We start from the raw sequence: 23481 nt of genomic DNA, 5'->3' as shown, positions 1-23481 counted from the left end.
ATGGAGTCGCAAACAGATACAGCTGAATGGCTAACACTTTCACTTACTTTCACATCAGATCTCTGGTTGGTGACATGGGTCTTAATATCCATGGATGCAGACTTTTCACATGTTAGAGTGTTTAAGACGCTGAGCTCATATGCAAAGGCAGTGTCCATTGTTTTTAACCTTTTACAATTATTTGCTATCTCTTCATCTGCTTCAGGAGGGGATTCAATTCCTCTTCTTCCTAATTTTAGGACGCTTTTACTGTTTTTGCAGTTATCAAATATGATGGCGTTAATAATGATTTCCCAGGTGACCCTACTGGTAAAAAGTCTACTTGCCAATGCAGGAGATGCAAGAGATGTGAGTTCGACCCCTGGGTCAGGAAGATTCCCTGGAGGAGGAAATGGCAACCCACTTCAGTATTCCTCCCTGGAAAAATCCTATAGACGCAGAAGGCTGATGGGCTACAGTCCAGGGGGTTGCATAGAGTTGGACATGACTGAGCTACTGAGCACATGCATGCTCACGCGCGCGCACACACACACACACACACATCATCTCAAAATCAATCACAGATATAGCCACTTCCCCAGAATAAAAAACAAGATGGTAGAAACTGAAATGATTCTACATGATGCTGAAACCATCTATTTTGGGTCAGCAGAGTTGTGGTAGCTTTGCTATGGAGCCTCACTTTCATTCTTTCTATGAATATTTGGAAAATTGAAAGTTACACATCACTAAGCACTTTTTTTTTTGTCCTGTTCTCCTTCTATACAGTCATTGCTCTTCAGCTTTTATGACTTGGAGATTTTGGCTACGCTTCTCTAGATTCTTCAGCAGTCCTGGAAGCACAGTAAGTAATTTGTGTATTTAACACGAAAAATGCTTTGTGGTAATCCATGTTTCCCAAATGTTGTCACCCAGCAGTGGAATATAGACTTAGTCCTCTGTATTTCATCTTCCCTGCTGACATGTTCTTGGCTCCTTTTTCTTCCTGAATGTCACCAATCAGGGTACAGGTCAAGTAATAATTTTACCAACAACAGTAATCATTAGCTTAATACTTACTATGTACCAGATATAGTACTGAGTGCTTTATATAAATATTATCTCATTTAACCCCACAGCAACTGTCTGAGCTGTTATCTCTAGTTACAAACAAGGAAACTGAAGCCTAGAGGGGTGAAGGGACCAGGGCCACAGGAGTAGCTGAGTAGATAGTTAAGTGGCAGGGTTAGAAACTGATCTCTGAGATCCAGGGTTGCTTTCTCTTATGTTGCTTTATTTTATTACAAAAAACTTCTCCTGTGCTATTTAATTTACCTCCTCCTTCTAGTCTCACCTGAATTTTGTTTCTTTCCTCTCCTCCCTCCTTTTTTTAGGAGTTATTTACATTTTTGATATAGAACATAAATTCCTTTGGGAAAAGTATACAGAAATAACTTCAGCTCTGCTCAGATTTCCTATAAGGGGGGACCTACTCTTGGCGAGAGCTAACTATAAGAATACTAGTAACACCTTATGTTTGTATTGTGCTTTAGAGTCTTACAAAGCATTTTTAGACATTTTCTTGGTTAATCCTCAAAGCAAACTTAAATTTGTGTCTTTAGATTAAAAGCTGCCAAAGGTAGTTTGCTAAGGCTTCTGCAAAGTTAGTTGATGAGATGGTTTTGGGCCTCAGCAATTTTAATGCTGAAATAAATGATGTGATTAAATGTTCTGATTTCACACCAGTTGGGAGCAGATGTATATCATTGTAGCACAGCATTTTCCTAAAGGGTCTTACAGTTTTGAGCTTTTTTGGTCAAAATTGAGAAATTGGAATTTTAGTTCTGCATTTTGAATCATGAACTGTTTTAAATCCTCAATTCTTACAGTTCAGGTGAGTGATAGTTAAGTTTCTGTCTGCCTCATCCTGCACACAGCTGTTGGGTTTAACTAGATTAATTATGATGAAGGAATGGCTGGAGGGAGGATAGATATTGTTTCAAAAGTGAAATTAAAGAAAGAGGGCTTGGTGAGGAGTCTTCCAGTAGCTTTGTTTTAGGAAACCAATTAAAAGCTTTAAAGGATGGACAAGCTTCAAGTATTCACCTATGGAATTTGAGTGATCAGAGAGTTTATTGAATGATCCATTTTTGAAATACTATCTTGTACCTGTATCTTGCTTTATTAAATTTAGTGTTTGCCCCGCTGTGGACATTTTTACTTAGCTGAGCACTTGTCCATTGACTTGCCCCCATTACGGAAATGCCATAACATGTTTGCCCTTCATAATGATTCTGTGTGTGTAAGCAGGGGCTGACTTTAGAGACTGGGGAGTTGCCTTTTGTTGTGTTTTTACAGTAGTGACCCATTGAATTTGGACACATCTTTCAAATCTGGTTGAGGATGTTCTCCTTATGTCCACTATTACTTTGCCAAACAGAGTAGACTTTGTATTTTGGTGGCGAGAGTGGAAAAATTTCAGCCTTGAATTGTGTGTATTATTTGACCCACTGATATTCTTAATACTGGCAAATCCTCGAGGAATCACAGACTCATAATATTTTCATGAGCTTAATCATCACAGTTCAACATTTATCAACTATATTCTGGACACTTTATTAGGTACCGTGGCAAAATAGAGACAAGTGAAAGGGATTGCCCTTCTATTTAGGAAGGTTCAATCCAGTAAGAGACATAATGTATGAGTACAAATAAGTGTAAATCAAGCAGAAAGTGATAAGCAAGTAACAGGGTACTGGGAAACAGAAGGAGAAAAGAGTGCTTCAGGCTGGAGAGATTAGTATGGCTTCCTATATAAAGTGAAATAGAAATTGTCCATTTATGAGTGAAAGACATGCCAGGGGAGGGATTAGCATGAGTTTGAAATATCTCTATAACACCTGATGAGTTTTGTGTTAATTATTTACTTCTTTCTCTGCCCTTTTGGATTTGAGCCCATTCAGCTTAGAGAACAGGTGTTTTTCAACTTTTCATTCTCTGCATCATCAACTGTGCAACCTGGTACATTTAATTAAAGTTCTACTTTAGTAAGATTACAGAGGCAGTAGTGTATATGGGACGGATTCAAGGGAAGATGGACTGGAAATGGAAAGACCGAGGAAGAGGCTGCTTTAAATAATCTAAGAGATTGCACTCGTGCTCAGTTGTGTCTGACTCTTTCATGACCCCACGGATTGTAGCCCACCCACGGGGCTCCTCTGTCCGTGGCATTTTCCAGGCAAGAATACTGGAGTGAATTGCCGTTTCCTTCTCCAAAAGGATTGATAGTGAAATTTTCTAAACCTGCTGGGAATAAGTAAATTTATATTAAAAAAATAAATAAATAAACCTGGTGGGATTGGAAAGGAGACTTGGATGGGTGAGTGTTGGCCCTTCATGCTGAGACATAGGGAGTTCTTTGCCTCTGTGATTACATGTGAGGTCTGTGTCCTGTTCCAGGAGATGCAATGATGGAAAGATGAGTTGTACCCTCAAAGCAGGCAAGCAACTGCCGAGCTACCTCAAAGTTTAGAGATAATTGCAATAGCATATAGCTGCTGTAATGAAGGAGCACTCAGGAAGAAAGGAAAAGGAGCACCTGTTGGGAGAATCAAAGGTTTCCAGGGCGGTGGTGGTGTTGGAGCTTAGACTTGAAGGGTGAGTAGGAGTTTTTCTGGCCAACGAGCAGGAGGAAGATATAATAGCACAGAATGTGAGAGACTGGGGATTACTTTAGTGTTGGGACAAGAGGCTAGGTAAGATAAATGAACTTGTCCTGGTAAAATAACTTTTTATTTGCTATGTTTTTCCATATTTAGTTTATTTAGCTTCAGCACTCTGAACTTTTGTAAGGAAATGTTTCTGTTGCCTCGTATAGCCTCCTGGAAGCACCTCTGCTGTGTTTCCCAAGTCGGCTGCCAGGGATACATTGTCTCTTGCTCCCATTTTGTGAAATTAAACAGAAAAGGTAATGATACCATTAGCCAGAGAGGAAAAAATCCTAAAACCCTTTCCTTTGATGAATGTGTGAAGCAAGTAAGCTTGTTGTATGAGAGTGCAGCACCAGAACACAGCTTCAAGAGCACCTGACTTGAGAGGAACATAATTATTTACCTTTCCCATAAAGTTTTATGGTGCCCCTAAAACTTTCCCAGAATTGTAATATCTAGTGCTGAAGTCCTTTTATTCTGGATCTAGCCTTGATTTTTTTTTTCACCATCTTCTCTAATGCTTATTGTGTTGTAATTACTTAGTAGGACTCTAGACTTCAAATGGTGTCAACCGTTACCTCTAGTTTGTCCTGTTTCTCTCTGTTTTGCTCATTTAGAAACCTGCATCTGCAAGTCTGGTTCTGAGCCTCCCCATTAGACTGCTAGAGCTAAAAAGCATTTGTGGTTTCTTTCCACAAAAGTTTACTTGCTTCAGCCATTTGTTTTCCTGTCCTGTGGATTGGGCCACTGACACAGAATATAGTTAAATTGTTTTTTAAGGACAACCAAAAAGTTCATTGTAGACTCCAGTTAGATTTATACCCATTGTATTTCTAGGTGAAGGGTTGGGGGGGTGGCAGCTGTGTTAGCTTTACTACCATTAGTGGTAGTAAAAGTTTATGGGTACTGCCAGGAAGAGAGTGAAAGACAAGGGCAGGAGAAGAAAGAGAGGGCGTGCAGAGGGGCAGGGCAGGTTTTGACTCGGGGCAGGAGAAAGGTGCTTATGGTTGAAAGAGGTCAAATATCTCTGACACCTGTTCCAAGTGTCTCTGGGTAGAACCAGTGTCATTTTTTAAGGTGAAATTTTAAGTCCTCTCTAAAAATACTCTGGGTATATTGTTGTGCCAAAAATGACAATTTGTTTTAATCAAACATTTCTGGATTTAATTTTTTTAAATGTGTTTATATACCTGTGTCTCTGTTTTTAGAATTGAGCAGAAAGGGAAACAAAAGCCAATACACTTTAAATATTAGTGGAAATTATAGCTACATTTCGGAAAACCTTCAAGACTTAAAACCATAGGTTAAGTCTAGCCCCAGTCAGGCACAGGGTGACAGAAAGGGAAAGGAAGAATAAGTAGGCACATGTGTTTGGGTAAAACTACATCCAGATACCAACCGTATAACAGGACCCATAGAGGGGGACATAGAACAAGAAATCAGGTGAGAGCCTGTGCTCTCCTGTCTTGGTCAGTCAGGGACTCCTTCCCTTTATGGAGACATTATCAAACAAGAAACTTTAGTTCCTCAAAGTGTTTTTTCATCCTTGAACAAACATGGCCAAAGAATTAAATTAAGTATGAAAAAAAAAGTAAGATTTTAGTTTTTTTGTAGTGGTGATAAAAAGTTTTCTCAGATTGTAAGAAATACTAGATTGAATTAAAGTCTTTGACTCATTTCAGAGGTGAAAGATCCTATTGAGGTCAGATAGTCCATTTCTGTGCTGTGAATTCCCCCTAATCCTTGGTAAGTGGGTGTTTAGTCTTTGCCTAAATATTTCAGTTCCTTGCAAAGAAAAGAAACTTAACAGATCATGAAATCACTGACTTTCATTGTCCTGAGTGATTGGTGTTCTCCAGCCCTCTGTCCCCAACCCTCTGCTTACTTCTCACACTCTGGGGTCTGGATGATCTCATAGGCTCTGATGTTTCCTTCAGTGACTACTCTGTGATGATGACTTTCAAACCGGACCCCTTTTCTGAGCTTGAGACTCCAGTGGCTCATCTCTTTCGTAGACATCACCACCTGGGTGTTTTTCCAGAAGACTCAGTGTTACCTTCTCCTTTCCCGGAATCTGTCTCAGGCTTCTTACCTCCTCCAGTGCACAGTATTATTCTCTTTGGTTGTCCCAGCCGTAAAGCTGGAAATCATCCTTGACTCTCCTCTTGTTTATCACTCACATAAACTCTTAGTTGCAGCATGTGGAATCTAGTTCCCTTTCAGGGATCGAACTTGGGCCCCTGGAACTGGAAACATGGAGTCTGAGCCCCTAGACCACCAGGGAAGTCCCCATCTCGGCTCTTTCTACAGTGTCAGTATCTTCATGTGGACTCCAAATTATTGAAATAACCGTCTTTTTCTGCTACCAGCCTTGTGCTCTTCCAGTCCATTTTATGTGTGGTTGCCAAAAGGGTTCTCCTCAAACATAAATCGGATTATGTAACTCCCACAGTTACAATTTCCAGTGATTCTCCATCATCTCCACCAGATTCCTTACCATGGCCTGTGACCTGAGTCCCTTCAAGAAGTGGTGCCCTTTTGCTTTTCTAGCCTTCTCTTTCATTACCCCCTCTACTCACCTCTGCAGCTTTCTCTGACCTTGAATCTTACATGCTTCTTTCTGGAATTCCTTCTCCCACACTCTTCTGGGTAACTCCCGTGCTTTCTTTCATACCCTGCTTAGGTATCTCTACTTTTGAGGTTGCCTTCCTTGATCCCGCACCTCTTGTTCAGAGTTAGGTACCCCTCCTTTGCATTCCCACAACATCTTGTAATACAACACAATCATAGCTAACACTGTGAACATTTCCCATGTGTCCAGACTTACTGAACCATGCCTGTGCCAGGCCTGGGACAGTATAAATTGAAAAACTCTTCATTACACAGATTTCAACTGATTCTCATCACAGAGTTAGAGATAACTTTATATCACTGAAAGAATGATGAAGGAAATGGCAACCCGCTCCAGTATGCTTTCCTGGGAAATCCCTTGGACAGAGGAGCCTGGCAGGCTATAGTCCATGGGATTGCAAAGAGTCAGACACGACTGAGCAACTAAACGACAGCAAGAGTGACGACTGAGGACAGCGGTCTCAATCTTCTCTGTCTCAAGCTAAGCATGTTCAAATTTGTTCAAATATCAGGGATTTCAGACTTTTTACTTTCCTGACTACTCTCTTCCACATGTGTTATATTTTGTTAGTTTTCTCTCTTAAAATGTGTGGTTCACTTTTAGATAAAATACAGTTGTCATACAGAGAAACAGGACTTCACAGGTTTGTGGTATCTGGATATAGAATGACACAACTTAATGAATAGACTTTGCTTTTCCAGTTCCATAAATGTCAATTTGTGTGTATGTGTGTGTCCAGAAATATTTGGGATTATGGAATCTACTTATATTTAGCAAGTGACCAGGAGACTGACAGAGAAGCAAGACGTCAACTAATGAATTTATTAATATCACTGTGAGTAGAACGGAAACTTCATAATTTGGTCAGCGCACTGTCACCCCAGTAGGACAGTCTACTTGGGAAGTGGTTAATTCTAATCAAAATAGGTCATCTTAATGAGGAGTGTCACTGAGCCAGGAGAGCTGATGGAGCCTCTTTTTAATAAGGATACACCTACCAGCAGTGCTCTGGACATAGTTAGCCATCTCTGTCTCAGACAGTGTTGGGAAATACAGGCAAAATCTTGCTTGTTAAACTCCTGTCCCCACCCCCAACAGATTAATGTAATATTCTTCTCTTAACAGGCTCACCAGGTGGTGCTAGTGGTAAGGAATCCACCCATCAGTACAGGAGACACAAGACATGCAGGTTTGAGCCCCGGGTCGGGAAGATCCCCTGAAGTAGGAAATTGCTCCCTACTCCAGAATTCTTGCCTAGAAAATTGCATGGGCAGAGGAGCCTGATGGACTACAGTCCATGGGGCCACAAAGAGTTGGACATGACTGAGTGACTGAGGACCTTCTGTTAATACAGTCTTTCCTTTAGCCAGACAAAAACACAATTGACAATGTTTCAGCTTTCTTAGGAGAAGGCAATGGCAACCCACTCCAGTACTCTTGCCTGGAAAATCCCATGGACGGAGGAGCCTGGTAGGCTGCAGTCCATGGGGTCGAGAAGAGTCGGACACGACTGAGCGACTTCACTTTCACTTTTCACTTTCATGCATTGGAGAAGGAAATGGCAACCTACTCCAGTGTTCTTGCCTGGAGAATCCCAGGGACAGGGGAGCCTGATGGGCTGCTGTCTATGGGGTCACACAGAGTCAGACACGACTATAGCAACTTAGCAGCAGCAGCAGCAGCAGCTTTCTTAATTCACATTCTGTTATAATCCAGCCTCCCAGAAAGTACACCCTGCTCACTTTTGATTGGGTTTGAGTGTTCTTAAATATTTTCAATTATACCTTTTCTTGGAATTACTTATGTTGATAGTCATTTCTAATTCTTTTGGTTCATGCTGTTATTACTCCCAGAAAGTGACTTAATTTTCAAATTGTGAGGACATTTTACTTTGTCCTTTTGTACTACTATAGCACACTGCCAACTATTGAAAACTTCTCCAGGTCAGAACCCAGTGCTACAGCCTAGTGTATGGCATTCATCTTGCTTGTTTCTAATCTATGTCTATTAACTCAGCCTAAGATTGAGATCATGTAAATTTTGAGGACAGCTTTTCCATACTTTTAATTTGTGTCAAGCTTTATTCAGCAAAATCTTAAGTTGTTCCTTATGTATATAATAGGTTATCACAATTTATATTTAGCATTTGTTTTTGAATCCAAATATAATTTTTACCTTCTCTCTATTAAATTTCATTTGTTAAAGTTAACCTTCTGTAAAAATTAGTTTGGATTCTGACTCTGCTGTCCTGCTCTTGGTTATTCTCCAGGATCTATTCATCCTCCAGTTTTGATAAGAGTGTCATTAAAAGCTTTATCTGGTTCATTGTTAGTATAACTGCTGAAGCCCCGTAAGTCTTGTATAGAACTTGTCTATGAGCATTCTGAGTTTTATTGCTTTATAAACACATCTCAGCCCATGTTTCCTCATCTTTCTCCCTTACCCCTTTAAAAAACTTGGAGAGTGAAGCTTGTTAAATACCTTTCAAAGAGTCACATAGATTGTTTGCCTCGTAGGTTTGCCAAGAAAAGAAGTAGAGTTACTGGGCAAGACTTGTTCCTCCTGAATCCATGTGGATCTCTAGTGACCACCCATCTTTGTTCAGAAGCCATCTGCTTTATGATCTTTTTTCGAATATTCTTCAAGCTGGGTGATAAGCCTAACATTATTACTGATATTAGTGTTTCATCATATCCATGCTCTTTTGTAATGTTCATGTTAGTATTTTGTAATGTTCATGCTCCTTCCTCATTTTGGAGGATTGGGAGGCCTGTATTCTGTCTTTTAGCAGAGCTTTCAGGTCTCCATAATCCATCAAAGAGTACTTGTCCTCAGCACAGTTCACAGGCAAATTCCTGGTGTGTGACCTTGTCAGCTGGCTGAGTCAGAAGACCTGCAAGGCACTGGGGGCAGCTCTTTTGTGGCCCCCGCCATCTTGGGCTTTGGTTCCCTCACCCCATGGACTCCACTTCTGGCCGTCATCCTGAGGAGGAGACCAAGGAAGGAGGCCGAGTTCAAGTGGGGGATGCACACTGGACAGAGAGTTCTCTTTAAAGTAGGGGCTGGACCTGCCTCTCAAGGACATTGTAAAACAGAAACATGTAAACTGTAAGGTGGTATTCAAGTGTAAACATTTTAAAAATCGACATAAAAGTAGAGGTCGTTCTTTTTTCCCTGTCATGTGTTAACTACACCGTTCACTTTAACCAGTGTACCCAGGCCTTTTGTAAATTTTCTCTCCTGGACATAAATTCAAAAGCTCCTTTGGTAGCCCTTGATGGTTTTCTTAAGCTCAGCTCACTGTGGGCTTTTTGCTTCCTGATGTCACCCTGAGCTGCTTTTCCAGGTGTCCATGTTATGTGTTGTCTTTTATCTGTGTCTTTTAAAACCTCAGTTCGTTGGAGAGCTCTGTGTGCAGCTAATCTTTTCAGACTCTTCTCCTTTTCTCTGTTGCACATTATAACCAGAATGCCATTTTTTTTCTTTATACCAAATCATTTCAGTTGTACTTTTTTCTATGTAACTAGAGTGAACCAGGGCATACTGTTTGGTTCTATCTCTTTCCACATGTCTTTCTCACTTATCTTCTTTTTTTAGTTCTCTCACTTTATCTCAGCCTTCTTTCCTAGATTATTCTAGTGATATAGCTTTAAGAATTATTTACTCTAAAACCCAGAAGTTTAAACCTGTTATTTTATCAAGTTCTGTGTGGATATGAAACATCATCCTAGTTATTCTTTTAAATTCATTTTCAGTTTATAATTTACTTTCAATCATGTCTGACTCTTTGCAGCCCCCTGGACTATAGCGCGCCACACTCCTCTCTCCACAGGAATTCTCCAGGCAAGAATACTGAAGTGGGTTGCCATGCCCTCCTCCAAAGGATCTTCCCAACCCAGATGCTGAACTCAGGTCTCCTGCGTTGCAGGCAGATTCTTTACTCTCTGAGCCACTAGGGAAGCCCAAATTTGCTTTCAACCAAGTTTGAAATGTTCACTATCTCCAGGGCAGTAATCATGTTTTCTACTTCCTTTGTATTTTCCTTGTTGCCTACATGCTTGGTCGTGTCTGACTCTGCGACCCTATAAACTGTAGCCCACCAGGCTCCTCTGTCCATGGGATTCTCCAGACAGGAAAACTGGAGTGGGTTGCCATGCTCCCCTGCAGGCGATCTTCTTGACCAGGGATTGAACTCTCATCTCCTGCAGCTTCTGCATTGCAGGCGGATTCTTTACCGCTGAGCTACTGGGGAAGTCCCATTACCTGACCCATAGTGGATGCTCAGTATTTTTGTGGGATTAATTAATCAAGGATAGTTTAGCTAGAATTCTGTTCTTGAGAACTTCCTAAAACATATGATGCAACTTCCCCTTTAGAGTCTCAACAGGGTTTACTTTTCTTTCCTCTGAAGTTTTTGTAATTTCTGTTCCCTAAGCATGTCCCACATTCCTGTCCCCAGCAATTGTAGAGTTGAGAGTTACTCTCAGGTTTTCCAATTAACCATTGCTCTTCAGTCATCTGATTTCTTCCCAGTAGTTGTATTCCTATCCAGAATGTTTCTTTCCCTATGTGAGAGGTGGAGGTTAAGCAAGGCATTATCAGGTGCCTTGAGTTTTAGCTGTAGGAGAGTTCTAGCAAATATCCCAAATGTTGAAGTCCCCATTACAGCTTGGTTTCTTTCTGTGTCAGCTTCAGCCTCTAAAATAATCCAGACCAGCAATTCTTTATGTTTCTAAGTCCCATCCCTTCAAATCTCAGTGATGCTTAGTGGTATTATAACTTATTTTTAGCTTATTTTTATAATGCTAATTTTCTTTATTTATTTAATCCCATATTCTGGACATGGGTTTGCAGGTGTCTAAGGCTGCATTGTTGCTCACACCTTTCCCATTTCTTCTTCTGCAATAAATAACTTTCTGGACCATTCTCACTATTGTCAGTTTTTAAAGAGAGACTGACCAGCTGCTTTCATTGTTGCAGTAATATCTGAACTTTTTCTATCTCTTTTTCCACTTTAAGCTTAAAGTCTACTTGATCAGTAAGTCAAAATTACATAGTAACTTCTGAGAATATGTTCAGAGGGAACAAAAACACTAACTGGAAAAGATATCTGCACCTCCATGTTCATAGCATTATTTACACTAGCCAAGATATGGAAATGACCTAAGTGTCCATCAGTGAATGAATAGATGAAGAACTTATGCACACACACATACACATACATACACACTTGAGACAGGTTCAGAAAAGTGAAACATAAATGAGGTTGGAGAAATCAAGAAAAGCTTTGTAAAAGAGGGGAAATCCATTAGGCTTTCAAAATAAAAGTACAGATGAAGGGAAGGGCCATTTTTATGTTTAGATTTTCCAGAGCTTGGTGGTAAGATTCATTATGGCATGTCTCTTGGTTGATGAGGGGTGAGACCAGCAAATAATGGAAAATAGAGTTAAGTAGTTAGGGTGGAGCCAAATTATGGGGTTTAATAAAAGCCAGGCAGAGAAGTTAAGATTGGAATGGAAAAAAGGAGCCAGCTTCGAAGTTTTTGAGCCTCCGAATGCCATCATCCAAATTCTGTATACAGAGCTGTGATTTAGAGAAGGGTGAGATGGCCTCGGGAAGACCCGCTTGAACGCTGGTACCGTCACGTAGGGCTTCCCAGGTGGCGCTAGTGGCAAAGGACCCACTTGCAGGTGCAGGAGACGGTGCAGGAGATGTAAGAGACACAGGTTTGATCTCTGGATTGGGAAGATCTCCTGGAGGAGGGCACGGCAACCCACTCTAGTGTTCTTGCCTAGAAAATCCCTTGGACAGGGAGCCTGGTGGGCTACGGTCTATGGGGTCGGAGCGACCAGCACGCACACAGGCACCATCATGTTACTGACAGTGCGGTCAGGGGGAGAAGTATGGGTGAGGAGTAAGATGCGATGGGAGAGAGATTTCAGCAGATTTTATTAATGAACCCGAAATGGGAAAGGGAGAGGTGTGTGAAGGCTGCTTTCCAAGATTCTGATTGGGAGAAAGGTTAGTGCCATGGCTAGAAATGGGGTTGTTAGCAGACTGGCTGTGGGGGAAGAGTTACACATTTACTTTCTGACGTAATTAAATGTAAGTTTTTTGTAAGATGTTTAAGTTGAAAGGAAGAAGCAAGAAGTAGGAATGAAGAGATAAGAAGGTGTGTTACTCATCCTTGTGGAGTATGGCTTACAGGCATAGGGAAGGGTGACTTCTCTCTCTGAAAGTTCAAAGACAGAGCCAAGAACTGGCATTCATGGATGGCTTCTTAAAGATAAATCTGAAGAGATTCTGGTGTTTATGTCGGTTGAAATTACTTTGAAAGTGATCCCTGCCCTTGGTGATAAAAGACATGTAGTGATATTTCAGGAAATTAGAAAGTTTGAAAAGGTATCAAGTTTTCAGTTACCTTTGAAAAAATATCAAAGGAAAAACAGATAATTACTGGTGACTTTCTGGTCTTTTTCTTGTGCATCTAGAAGAATAGGAAATTTATACATATATGTGAGTATACATGTGATACACATATGTACGTGTGATCATACACCACATATGCTTTCATAGCCTGCTTTTTTTGTTTAATGTTGCACCGTAACCATTTTTCCACATTGAATTACTGCTTAAAAGTACTATTCTTTAAAAACTATATTTTCCCCGTCATTTAGATTTATATTTAATCAACAGCTTTATTGTTGAACACTTAGATTGCTTTGAAATTTTTTTACTCTGTTAATAATACTATAGTAAACTTTGATAAAATATATATTCTTCAGCTGTTACTTAAATATGAGCTCTCTGAAAGCAAAGACCTCCATATCTGTAGGACTTGGAAGAATGCCTAGACATAGGACTTGCTTAATTAAAGAAAAAAACAGTTATTGCCAGGATGGAAGAAGACCATTAAATTCTCAGTTCCTCTTACTTCCTTAATTCTGATTCCATGCGTACTTCGGAATCTTATTGTGATTTGGCTGTCAGTAGGAATCTGGTTGTAATGAAATGACTGGCCATGTATGTCCACATGACAGGTGTTCTTCCTTCTGTCACTGTCATATTTGTCATTCTTAACCATTTTTGAGGGGTACACAATACAGCATGTGGGATCTTAGTTCCCCGACAGAGATTATGCCCCCTGCTCTGGATGTGTTTTCTTTTGAAGACCATTATCACCTTATTTTCCTATGGTAATAAAAGCACATTTTGAAGAACTGGCTGACCCAGTTCACAGATTCATTTTACTTCGGGAAAACTTTAGTAGAAAACTAGAAACTTTCTAATTGTATTAGGGGAAGCCTAGTGTAAAAACCTTTTAACTAAGAGGTATGATTTGAAACATATTTTTGTACTGGAGGCTTCTATTGAACTCTACCTAAACCAAATAAGACCTGCTAAAAGCTGTAGAAATAGATTTATTTTTTATATTCCATCCAGATCTTTTCTGTTGCACCTTATGCTTATGTTATGTATTGCCCCCAAGGGAATCACATAAAGCTGTCACCATGTTCATGTAACACTTGAAATGACTGTTCCCTTAGTTACTAAAGGGTTGTATTTGGTTATGGGTTTTGATCCCAACTGCCCAGGGTTTGGCTTGGCCAGATCAGCTACTGAATGAAGACTTAGATATCTGAATACCTTTCACCAGCATATCATCTGCTCTCACCTGGCTTGGGGATATTCTCTCTGGTATGACCTCTGTGTCATAAAATGTATCCCAGTTTGTGTTATAGGAAATATGAATCCTAAAAGATCACAATGTAATTCACCATGTTAAAAGATTCTAGAGTCAAGGAAATTCTATTTCTTCCTTAGGAGATTTATCTGTTTAACCCATTAATCCTCAAATTTCTTTCACACCTGGTACCCATTTTCCCTTAGACATCTAAGAAAAAAATGTTTTATAGAACACACTTGAATAACTGATGCTTTGAGTCATTACTGTGTTGTTTTTCTGCTTGTGAATCAGTTTGGTTCCATTTTAAAGTTTTAGAATTTTTGTTTTTGCTGCAGATTTTAAAGTTTTCTTTATTTTAAAATTGTTACTTTTCTAGTCTGCAATGTATACATTGTTTCAATGATGGATTCATTATGTAGACTTGCCTATGCTATGCTAAGTCACTTCAGTCCTGTCGGACTCTGTGTTGACCCCATAGTTGGCAGCCCACCAGGCTCCCCTGACCCTGGGATTCTCCAAGCAAGAACACTGGAGTGGGTTGCCATTTCCTTCTCCAATGCATGAAAGTGAGAAGTGAAAGTGAAGTCGCTCAGTTGTGTCCAACTCTTAGCGACCCCATGGACTGCAGCCCACCAGGCTCCTCCATCCATGGGGTTTTCCAGGTGAGAGTACTGGAGTGGGGTGCCATCGCCTTCTCCTAGGACTCATCTAAAAGGAATACATGTTAAATTGTTTTTTTAAGATTTTGAAGTGTGTTACATGTTTGTACAAAATAAGGAAAAATAATGAAACCGACCACAAAGTATCTTCCAGGGAGTTTAAAAACTAAAACTTTACCAGTATCCCAGAAGTTTCCAGAATGCCCTTCCTCTTCCAAGCTGTCTTTAATTTTATGGTAAGCAGAAGAGTCAGACACGGTTTAGCGACTGAACAGCTAGCACTTCCTGGCTTTTACTTACAGTTTCATCACCTTGGAGTAGATCCCATTGAGTCAGTATTATTTTTTAGGTTTGCTTGTTTTTTTGAACTTTATATAAATGGAAACATTCAGTGCATAATCTTCTCTTAGTCACTTCCTTTTTTTCCAGTTTACGTTTCTGAGATTCACCCAGGTGGTGGTGCCTTGTTCATTTTCACTGTGGTGTGGTTTTCAGGTAGATGAATGTACCAGAGTTTGTTTTTATTCCAGTTCTATTGATGGTCTTATATTAGACCGTATAATAGAATATATGGTCTATAGAATATAATAGAATATATTAGACCATATAATAGAATCTTCTATTCTATTTGTTTCATACTTTTTTTTTATCTGTAGTAACAATGTCCACTGAATGTTGTTAGGTATTGCCCTTGTGCAGGGGTATCTTTTCCATTTATACCTAGGAGTAGGATTGCTTAGTCATTGTCTATTCATTTTTGCTAGAACTAGATGCTGACAGCCTTTTTAGTGTTTGTGAATCTAGTGTGTGAACTGATACCTCATCAGGGTTTTAATTTTCATTTCCTTGATTAGAATTGTAGTTGAGCATCTTTCATTATGTGTATGGGCCATTTTTGTTTTCTGTGAAATTCCTATTTGGGACTTTTGCTCTTTTAAAAATTTTGTTGTTTGTGTGTTTCTTATTGATTCATAGTAATTCTTTATGTATTTAAGATACATGTATATAGTTTAGAACAGTGCCTGATACATAGTAAGAACTGTATAAGAATAACTTACTATTATATTACCATTGTATTTAGTTCTTCATTTTTATGTTTCAAATGTCTTATGCTAGTTTGTAGCTTATTTTTCATTGTGTGATGCTATATGTTTTTTAACCTAGTATTTTAATATGTATAAATTAAGTTTTATATAAAATCACCATGGCAAGTTCATGGGGCAAATGTTACATTTCATAACCTATAACTTTTCCGTCTTCAGTCTCATTTTTGTTGCTGCTGCTCTTTTTTCCTAACCCCAGGAAAAATCAACCTATTTTGTTTCCTGTTCAAATTACTGTAGTTTAATTCTCTATGTTGTAGCCTAGTTAGAGATGCAGCCATCTCTCCAGACGTATTGTAACGATTTGAAGACAAAATATGTTTGGCTCCATTATTTCAAAATTAAATACCCATAACTTAGGGCCTGCCTGAAATCTGTAACAGTTGCCCATAAGAGATTTAAATGAATCCTAAACTGTTATAATTGAGTGGTTGAGTCCTTATGGTGTTAAATCACAGACTTAAGTTCTTTGAAATATGTAACTTGCCGACCAAGCTGTTAATGGATTATTTTCTTCAGCTTAACGGTAGTTCAGAAATCTGATTATCTCCTGATAGATTCTTCCACATACTAGAAGGATGGTAAAAGGGGTATGTTAACAGATTATCAAGTTAACAACAGTGATGATGGACAGTAATAATGGTAATAACAGTTTCTCCAGATTGACCACTCAAGTGTCGGGTACTATCCTAAAGGCATCACATGTAGTAACCGACAAAAATTTCTTTAATCAGTGAGGAAACTAAAGACTCAGGTGAATTAACTTCTCTAAGATCCAAAGCTAGCAAGAATGGAATCAGATTCAAACTCAGTGAGTCTAGTTGCAGTCTCAGAAGGAGATTCCTAAGGTAGTTATCAACTTGGTATCTAAAGTGTTACCTCAATAAGTTTTAAAAGAATTTACCTAAAGCTCTGTATTGTTTTTTAATGTAGTGGTGAAAGAATGGAAAGACATTTTCAACATGGTGGATGGAATCAAAATAGGAGGAGAGCTTGGAACTGGAGTTGCCTGGTGTGTCAGGCTCACATCAAAACACTTTGGATCTTTGAGAGTGGACTGTGGCCTGTGAAAGATTTCAAGCTCTCCACCCTACCCCCCATATGCCATTGTCAACTATTTGGAGAGGGAAAAATGGGGGAAAGGCTTCAGAAATACCACAGAGAGCTCTCACTGATTTAGAGCTTGGCTGGAGTCCTCCTAAAAGATTTAATAGGGGAATGTTATACAACTGTTCGGGAAAATAGGTAAACATATTTGCAAAGTGTCCACTCATTAACTTTAGGTTAAGAAAATTTCCCCCCTCATAATCTTTATTTTGAGTTTGAAACATTCTCCTTGGTTCATGAAGTAATCTTCTTTGTTGCTGTTGCTGCTTTGTTGTTCTGACCCTCAGTCATATCCGACTCTCTGCAGCCCCAGGGATTGCAGCATGCCAGATTTCCCTGTCCTTCACCAGCTCTTGGAGTTTACTCAAACTCATGTCTATTGAATCAGTGATGCCATCCAACCATCTTGTCCCCTGTTGTCCCCTTCTCCTGTCCTCAATCTTTCCCAGCATCAGGGTCCCTTACTGCTTTGACTAGTGGCTATTTTCAGATATAATTTTCACTCAGCTGTGGCTTCTTGATTCATTCAGCTATAGATTAAGTACTTACATAAATTAAGGTCAGTGCATTTGCTCTAAAAATTATAGAGTTAAATAAGTGAAAGGAGTGAAACAAATTACAGCTTCTTATCCCTTCTATTTTGAGTGACTTAGCAGAGTTGGAATGACCATGCATAGCAAAGGTGGTTAGGACCGAGGTGAGCCACCGTAGGGTGTTCCGATGATGACTCAGCTAGGGTGTGTATCTTAATGGAAAAGTTTTCAAACTTTGCTGTGGGATTTAAATATTATGCCTTTTCCTTTTGCTTCCCCCTCAAGGAAGGACCAGGAAGGTAGCTCTTTTCCCTCCCTTGTTTGGTCATAACGAAGGATTGCAAGTTAATTAGCTGCATTCAAAGCATCACACAGATTGAATTCCATATTTGTCTTGGAGGGAAGTCCAGACTTCTGTTTGGGGTGATTGAATCTGTGCTTTGTGAGACTGGGTGCAACTTCCTTGTATTCAAGGGTGGGATCATCTTGTCAACTACAAGACATAAGTCACTTGGAAGAAATGAGCCCCCGAAGTGTGGCGTTTTTTTAATGTTTCTCTCTGCCCTCTTTCACCCATTCTGTCTCCCCGCCCCCACCCCATACATCAGAGAGATATTGCACTTGCTTGCTACTTGGCAATAGGATCTATGAGGATTAATTGTACACATTGTTTTCTTTGTGGGTTGGGGACAGAAAATTGCTCATTAACCTTTTCCCAAGTCCCTGAGAAGTACTGAAAACTTTGACAATCAAATATGAACTGTAACAGAAACATGTAAATAAATATTGGGAAAGCAAAAATAAAGGCACAATTAGACATCTGAGAAGCATTATTTTCTAAATTAGCTCCTTTTATGGTTTGAGTTTAAAATGCCCTTGATGTGTCAAAAAGAAACCCTACTAGCTTTTTTTTTTTTTTTTAATAACGTCATGACCTTCATGCTATTTTGACAAAGCCTGTTTTGTTTGATTTTTTTTTTTTTTTAACAGGGTGGGGGTTTTATACTTTGCCGATTCCTGTGGGGTGATTATGATTTGTTTCATGGAACAGATCCAGTATTAAAGGTAGAGTGGTAGAGGCCCTGAACCATGAGCCTAATGCTGTCTGCATTTCTAAATATGTGCCCTTCAACAAGTCTTGTCAACTTTCTGAGCCTCCGGTTTTTTTTTTTTTTAATCCTTAAATTGGTCTGGGAGAGAGTACTGCAGAGTGGTGAAGAGTTCTGGGCTACTGAGTCTAGCAGGCTCGTTTGGGATATATCATATCAGATAAGGTACATGACGGTGAACCCCATTTTTCCCTACTGCAAAGTGGCAGTAACCTTATGTACTACTCCTTAGGATGAATGTGAGGATCAAAATCAAATGAGACATTGTATATAAAGTGTTAAGCTTGTTACCTGACTCATGATTAATGCTCAGTTTGTTACTATTAATTATATATTGGTGTTATTGTCAGTAATGTCTGAAGTGATATTAACATTTTACAAAGTTAGGAGTTTGGAATTGGATGATCAGATTTTGAAGTTTTGATGTTTAGTAGCATAGGCTTACTGCTGAGAAAATCTTAAAAAGTATAAGAAAGTAAATACTTAACAGATGGGCAGAATTTTCTAATTTCAGACAATAGTCATTAATAGCAAGGTGTTGTTTAGATGACCTCTCTTCCTGTTCTTTATTTTTTATGATCTTTATTCAAATAAAGATAATGGTTTCTGCGGGGAAAATACTGCTTTTGTTTTATGAAAATTGAAACAGAAGTCCATGTGGTTTGCAGCACCTAGGACTGGCTGAGCGCTCCTAATTCTACTCTCAGAAGTGCCCCTTGGGAGCTCAGATAAGAGATACACTGTACTTTATAAGGAAAAAAGTATCTTCTGTAATAGTCTACATGTGGGGTGTAGTCTGACTCAAATAATAACTGAACTATCCACTCACTCCCTTGTGTAGGGATTATTGCTGATATGGACTAAAAATCTGAAGGGGATAGGGGGTTGTGGGGAGGGTCTCAGAGGGGCATAAAATTACCAGGAAAATAATTTTCATCTTTCCTTACTGGTGCTCTTGATCAAGTCATTGCTAATATGGCCAGTGAGCAGGGAGTTAATCACCTGTACACATGGCAGTGTTTCATTAGCTTATGAAAACTCATCATATCCAACACATAACCCACATTTGTTAAGCACCTGCTGTGTGGGGCTTACCTGGTGGCTCAGTGGTAAAGAATCCACCTGCTAGTACAGGAGACGTGGGTTCAATTTCTGGGTCAGAAAGATCCCCTGGAGAAGGAAATGGCAACCCACTCCAGTATTCTTGCCTGGGAAATCCCGTGGACAGAGGAGCCTGGCAGCTATAGTCCATAGGTCACAAAAGAGTCAGACATGACTTAGCAATTAAACAATGACAACAACATGTGTGGTACTGTGCTTGAACCTGGCCCCTCAATAATGGTGAATAGATAATGTCTCATGCTATAATTTCTATATTATCTTGGAAGAAAGAAGTAGAACTATAGCAGAGTACCTAAAACCTGCATTTCTAAGATCTTTGCTTCATTTATACTTTGGAGAAGGAACTGATTGCCTTTTTAGTACATTAACAACTACTTCCTCATGTAACTGAGTATGCTTTCTGTTCCCTGTTCTGAACCTCAGGATGCCGCTAGAGCAGAATCTCAGGGATCTCCATCTACCTCAGTTCAAGGCCTCATGCATATCCTGCTCGACCATTTTCAGTTCAGTTCAGTCGTGCGGTGATGTCTGAGTCTTTGCGACCCCATGGACTGGATTATTTTAGTTTTCTCTTAAATACTAGATTTAATTTCCTTCCTTTTTACCCTCCTCTGTTCTATAAACACCACTAACTACCACCAAATCTGTACTCCTGTTCCAGCAGATCATCTAAAATGTAAATTGCACCACAACATTTCTGGTTTAGAACTCTTTAAAATGCCTTTTTTATCGCTTTTCAAGAAACTGTCCAAATTCCTTGGTGTGGCATACAGGGTTCTTCTCAATCTGGTCCCTGTTTTCTTTCCAGTCTCATCTACTGCACCTTACTTTCTCTCTCCCTTTGCATATGAATTTATTTACAGTTCCATGCTTTCTCACATTGTGAAGGCCTTCTAGTATTTTTTTTTTAAAGATTATTTATTTTTGGCTGTGCTGGGTCTCCATTGCTGCACATAGGCTCTCTCTAGTTGCGACAAGTGGGGACTACTTCTAGTTATGGTGCTTGGGCTTCTCATTGCACTGGCTTCTCTTTGTTGCGGAGCTCAGGCTCTAGGTACTGGGGCTTCGTTAGTTGTGGCACACAGGCTCCGTAGTTGTGGTACATGTGCTTATTTGCTCTGAGGCATGTGGGATCTTCTTCCTGGACCAGGAATTGAACCTGTGTCCCTTGCATTGCAAGGTGGATACTTAACCACTGGACCACCAAGGAAGCCTCAGCCTTTTAGTACTTTTACCTCCATCACCGCGGTGTCATCATACATTGTATTGTTGTCATTTGTTTAGATATGTTTTCCACTGTGAGACTGGATCCTAAAGGCAGAGATTTTGCATCATTTAATTTTGTATTCCACCCACATATCGGAGAAGGCAATGGCAACCTACTCCAGTACTCTTGCCTGGCAAATCCCATGGACGGAGGAGCCTGGTGGGCTGTAGTCCATGGGGTCGCATATAATACTGCCAGGCACATAGTGCACATTCCCTAAATGTTTGTCAAATAAATACATAAATGAGGGATTAAGGATGCTCCTATGTGACCATAGTGTATTACTAATAACATGTGCAGTTCTTAACTGTATTATTCAATAACTAAATCAGTTTTATAAATCCAGTAATTATGGTATAGCCAATAGGGAAGTTAAGAACCATCTCATCCAATCCTTTCACTTTTTCAGATGGATAAACTCAGAACCAAAGAGACTGAGTAACTAAGGCCACGGTGCACAGTTGAGGAGTGATGGCATGAGGATTACCCCTGGCATGGATAGGCCTAGCAGATTAAAATGGGAAAGGCTTTTAATGTGATAATTGTTGTTTTAGTGGTGTCCAACTCTTTTGTGATAAATTGTAGCCCACCAGGTTCCTCTGTCCATGGGATTTCCCAGGCAAGAGTACTAGAGTGGTTTGCCATTTCCTTCTCCAGGGGATCTTCCTGACCCAGGGATCAAATCCATTTCTTCTGCATTGGCAAGTGTATTCTTTATGACTGAGCCACATGGGAAGCCCTAATGTAATAATAAGTAAACAACTTAGTTTGGGGATATTTTTTGAAAGCTTAATTGTGGGAAAATTTTAATATATACAGAAATATAGAGGAGAGTATAATATATTCCCATGTACCATCACCAGATATTACCAAAGCATGGCATCTTATTTCATCTGTAACCACACTCATTCTTTTTGTATTATTTTACAGACAATTCTTGATAATGTTACAGTATTTCATCTGGGAATATTTCAGTATGTATGGGATATGTTTTTAATCTTTTGAATATAGATCTCTTGGTATTCTGGGAAGTCATTATACTTCAGACAAAATAATGATGCCTCACTGAAGGCTTGGCTCCAGAAAACTGGCAGCCTCTCCCACTGGGGGTAGTCTTCATCCCCTTCCCAGCTGTTCCAAGACCATCAAGTCCACTGAGCCCATATCCCTGAGCTTCATTTATCTGTATGCCCTGGAGAGAGTTGTGCTGTTTTATTTAGATTCTGTTAGATGGAGGTGTAAGGGAGAAAAGAATCGGTGACCATATTAGTAAGGAAAATAGTTGTTAGAGAAAGGAAGATACTCTATGTATAAGGATAAATAGCTTGTAAAAAGTTTATCCACAAGAAACCTTTAAAAGTTCTTGGAATCTTTGTCATTTTTATTTTCTCAAGATTATATTGGAAGCTTCCTTTTAATTATGGATTATTATAAAGTTAGGAAAATGTAAAGAACATTCATGTACCTGATGCACAAATCTTAACTTTTGGTCTGTTGCCTGAGTTTTTATTGAGATAACAAAACATTATAGATAGAGTCTGAAATGCCTTTGTGGTCCTTCCCTTCCTTCTCTCCCCAGACATCTCATCCCGGATGTAGAAGTTTTATTGTCTAGTGTATGTATAACTGCACACTGAATGGTGTTTTGCCCTTTAGAAAGCAATTTTGTCTCTCCCACTTTATCTTCACAACTCCTGAAGTATGTAGGGAACTATACAGAGTGTTTATTTCACTTCTAAAAATGTACAACCCACTGAATTATCCAAGTTTCACTTAAAAGCTACAGGATATGAGGCAATGTTTTATGATTTACAGTGTATCTCATTAGAAATTGAGTTCTGAGGCTTTTGTATGAATACTCTTCATATGCTTAAAGTACTAAAACTTACCTTTAAAAAGTATAAACAGTGTCATGAGATTGAGAAGGAACCTCAGATGGATAAATGGTCTTAACTTCCTCATTTTAGTGAAGCTTCCTTAAAACTTCCCAGGGCTTCCTAGGTGGCGCTAGTGGTAATGGCTAGGTAATGGCTAGGTGGCTGCCATTGTAGGCGATGTAAGAGTTGGGAAGATCCCTTGGAGAAGGGGATGGCTACCCACTCTAGTATTCTTGCCTGGAGAATCCAATGGACAAAGGATCCTAGCAGGCTACAGTCCACAGAGTTGCAAAGAGTCGGACACGACTGAAATGACTTAGCATGCATGCATAGGTCTTAAAACTAACTCACAAGTAAGTTTTCCATGCACTTTCAAAGAAAATACCATAAGTAATGCTTGTTGACATATCAGGTTGGTAAAAAAGTCACTGAGATGTCTTGCTTTGCATTATCTAATAATATTTTAAAATTAATATCTGTGGAGTTTGCATAAGATTAAAATTTTTTGAAGAGTTCCACCCCCATTGCCCCAACCAGTTTTCCTAGCTATGTTTAGCATTGTTTTTTTGTTCCTTGGGAGGAGATACAGTGCTCATCCTGTTTATTCAACTTAAAAAAATTCTTTTATTCCTTTCTTTTTACTTTGAACAAATCTAGTGCTGGTAAAAATTTTTGACTCAGTGCTTTTGGAAAGA

The 23481-nt window shown here is 39.4% G+C and overlaps 1 protein-coding gene across 4 annotated transcripts in view; it reads left to right on the top strand.

Annotated features, from left to right (window-relative positions):
• Window positions 1-23481, top strand: part of STK38L (serine/threonine kinase 38 like) — an 81710-nt gene that overhangs the window by 4929 nt on the left and 53300 nt on the right. Inside the window, exons 2-3 of one of the 4 annotated variants that reach the window (XM_070789920.1) lie at window positions 769-844; window positions 7447-7510. In XM_070789920.1, coding sequence (XP_070646021.1) covers window positions 788-844; window positions 7447-7510 — 121 coding nt within the window. In that variant the 5' untranslated portion in view covers window positions 769-787. Of the gene's footprint in view, window positions 1-768; window positions 845-875; window positions 3947-7446; window positions 7511-23481 lie in introns of those variants that run through there. The other 3 variants (XM_070789924.1, XM_070789923.1, XM_070789922.1) reach the window with 3 other exon arrangements.

This window comes from Bos indicus, chromosome 5, assembly GCF_029378745.1.
Source record: "Bos indicus isolate NIAB-ARS_2022 breed Sahiwal x Tharparkar chromosome 5, NIAB-ARS_B.indTharparkar_mat_pri_1.0, whole genome shotgun sequence".
NCBI lineage: Eukaryota > Metazoa > Chordata > Mammalia > Artiodactyla > Bovidae > Bos > Bos indicus.
This window is presented reverse-complemented; position numbering and strand designations above follow the sequence as displayed.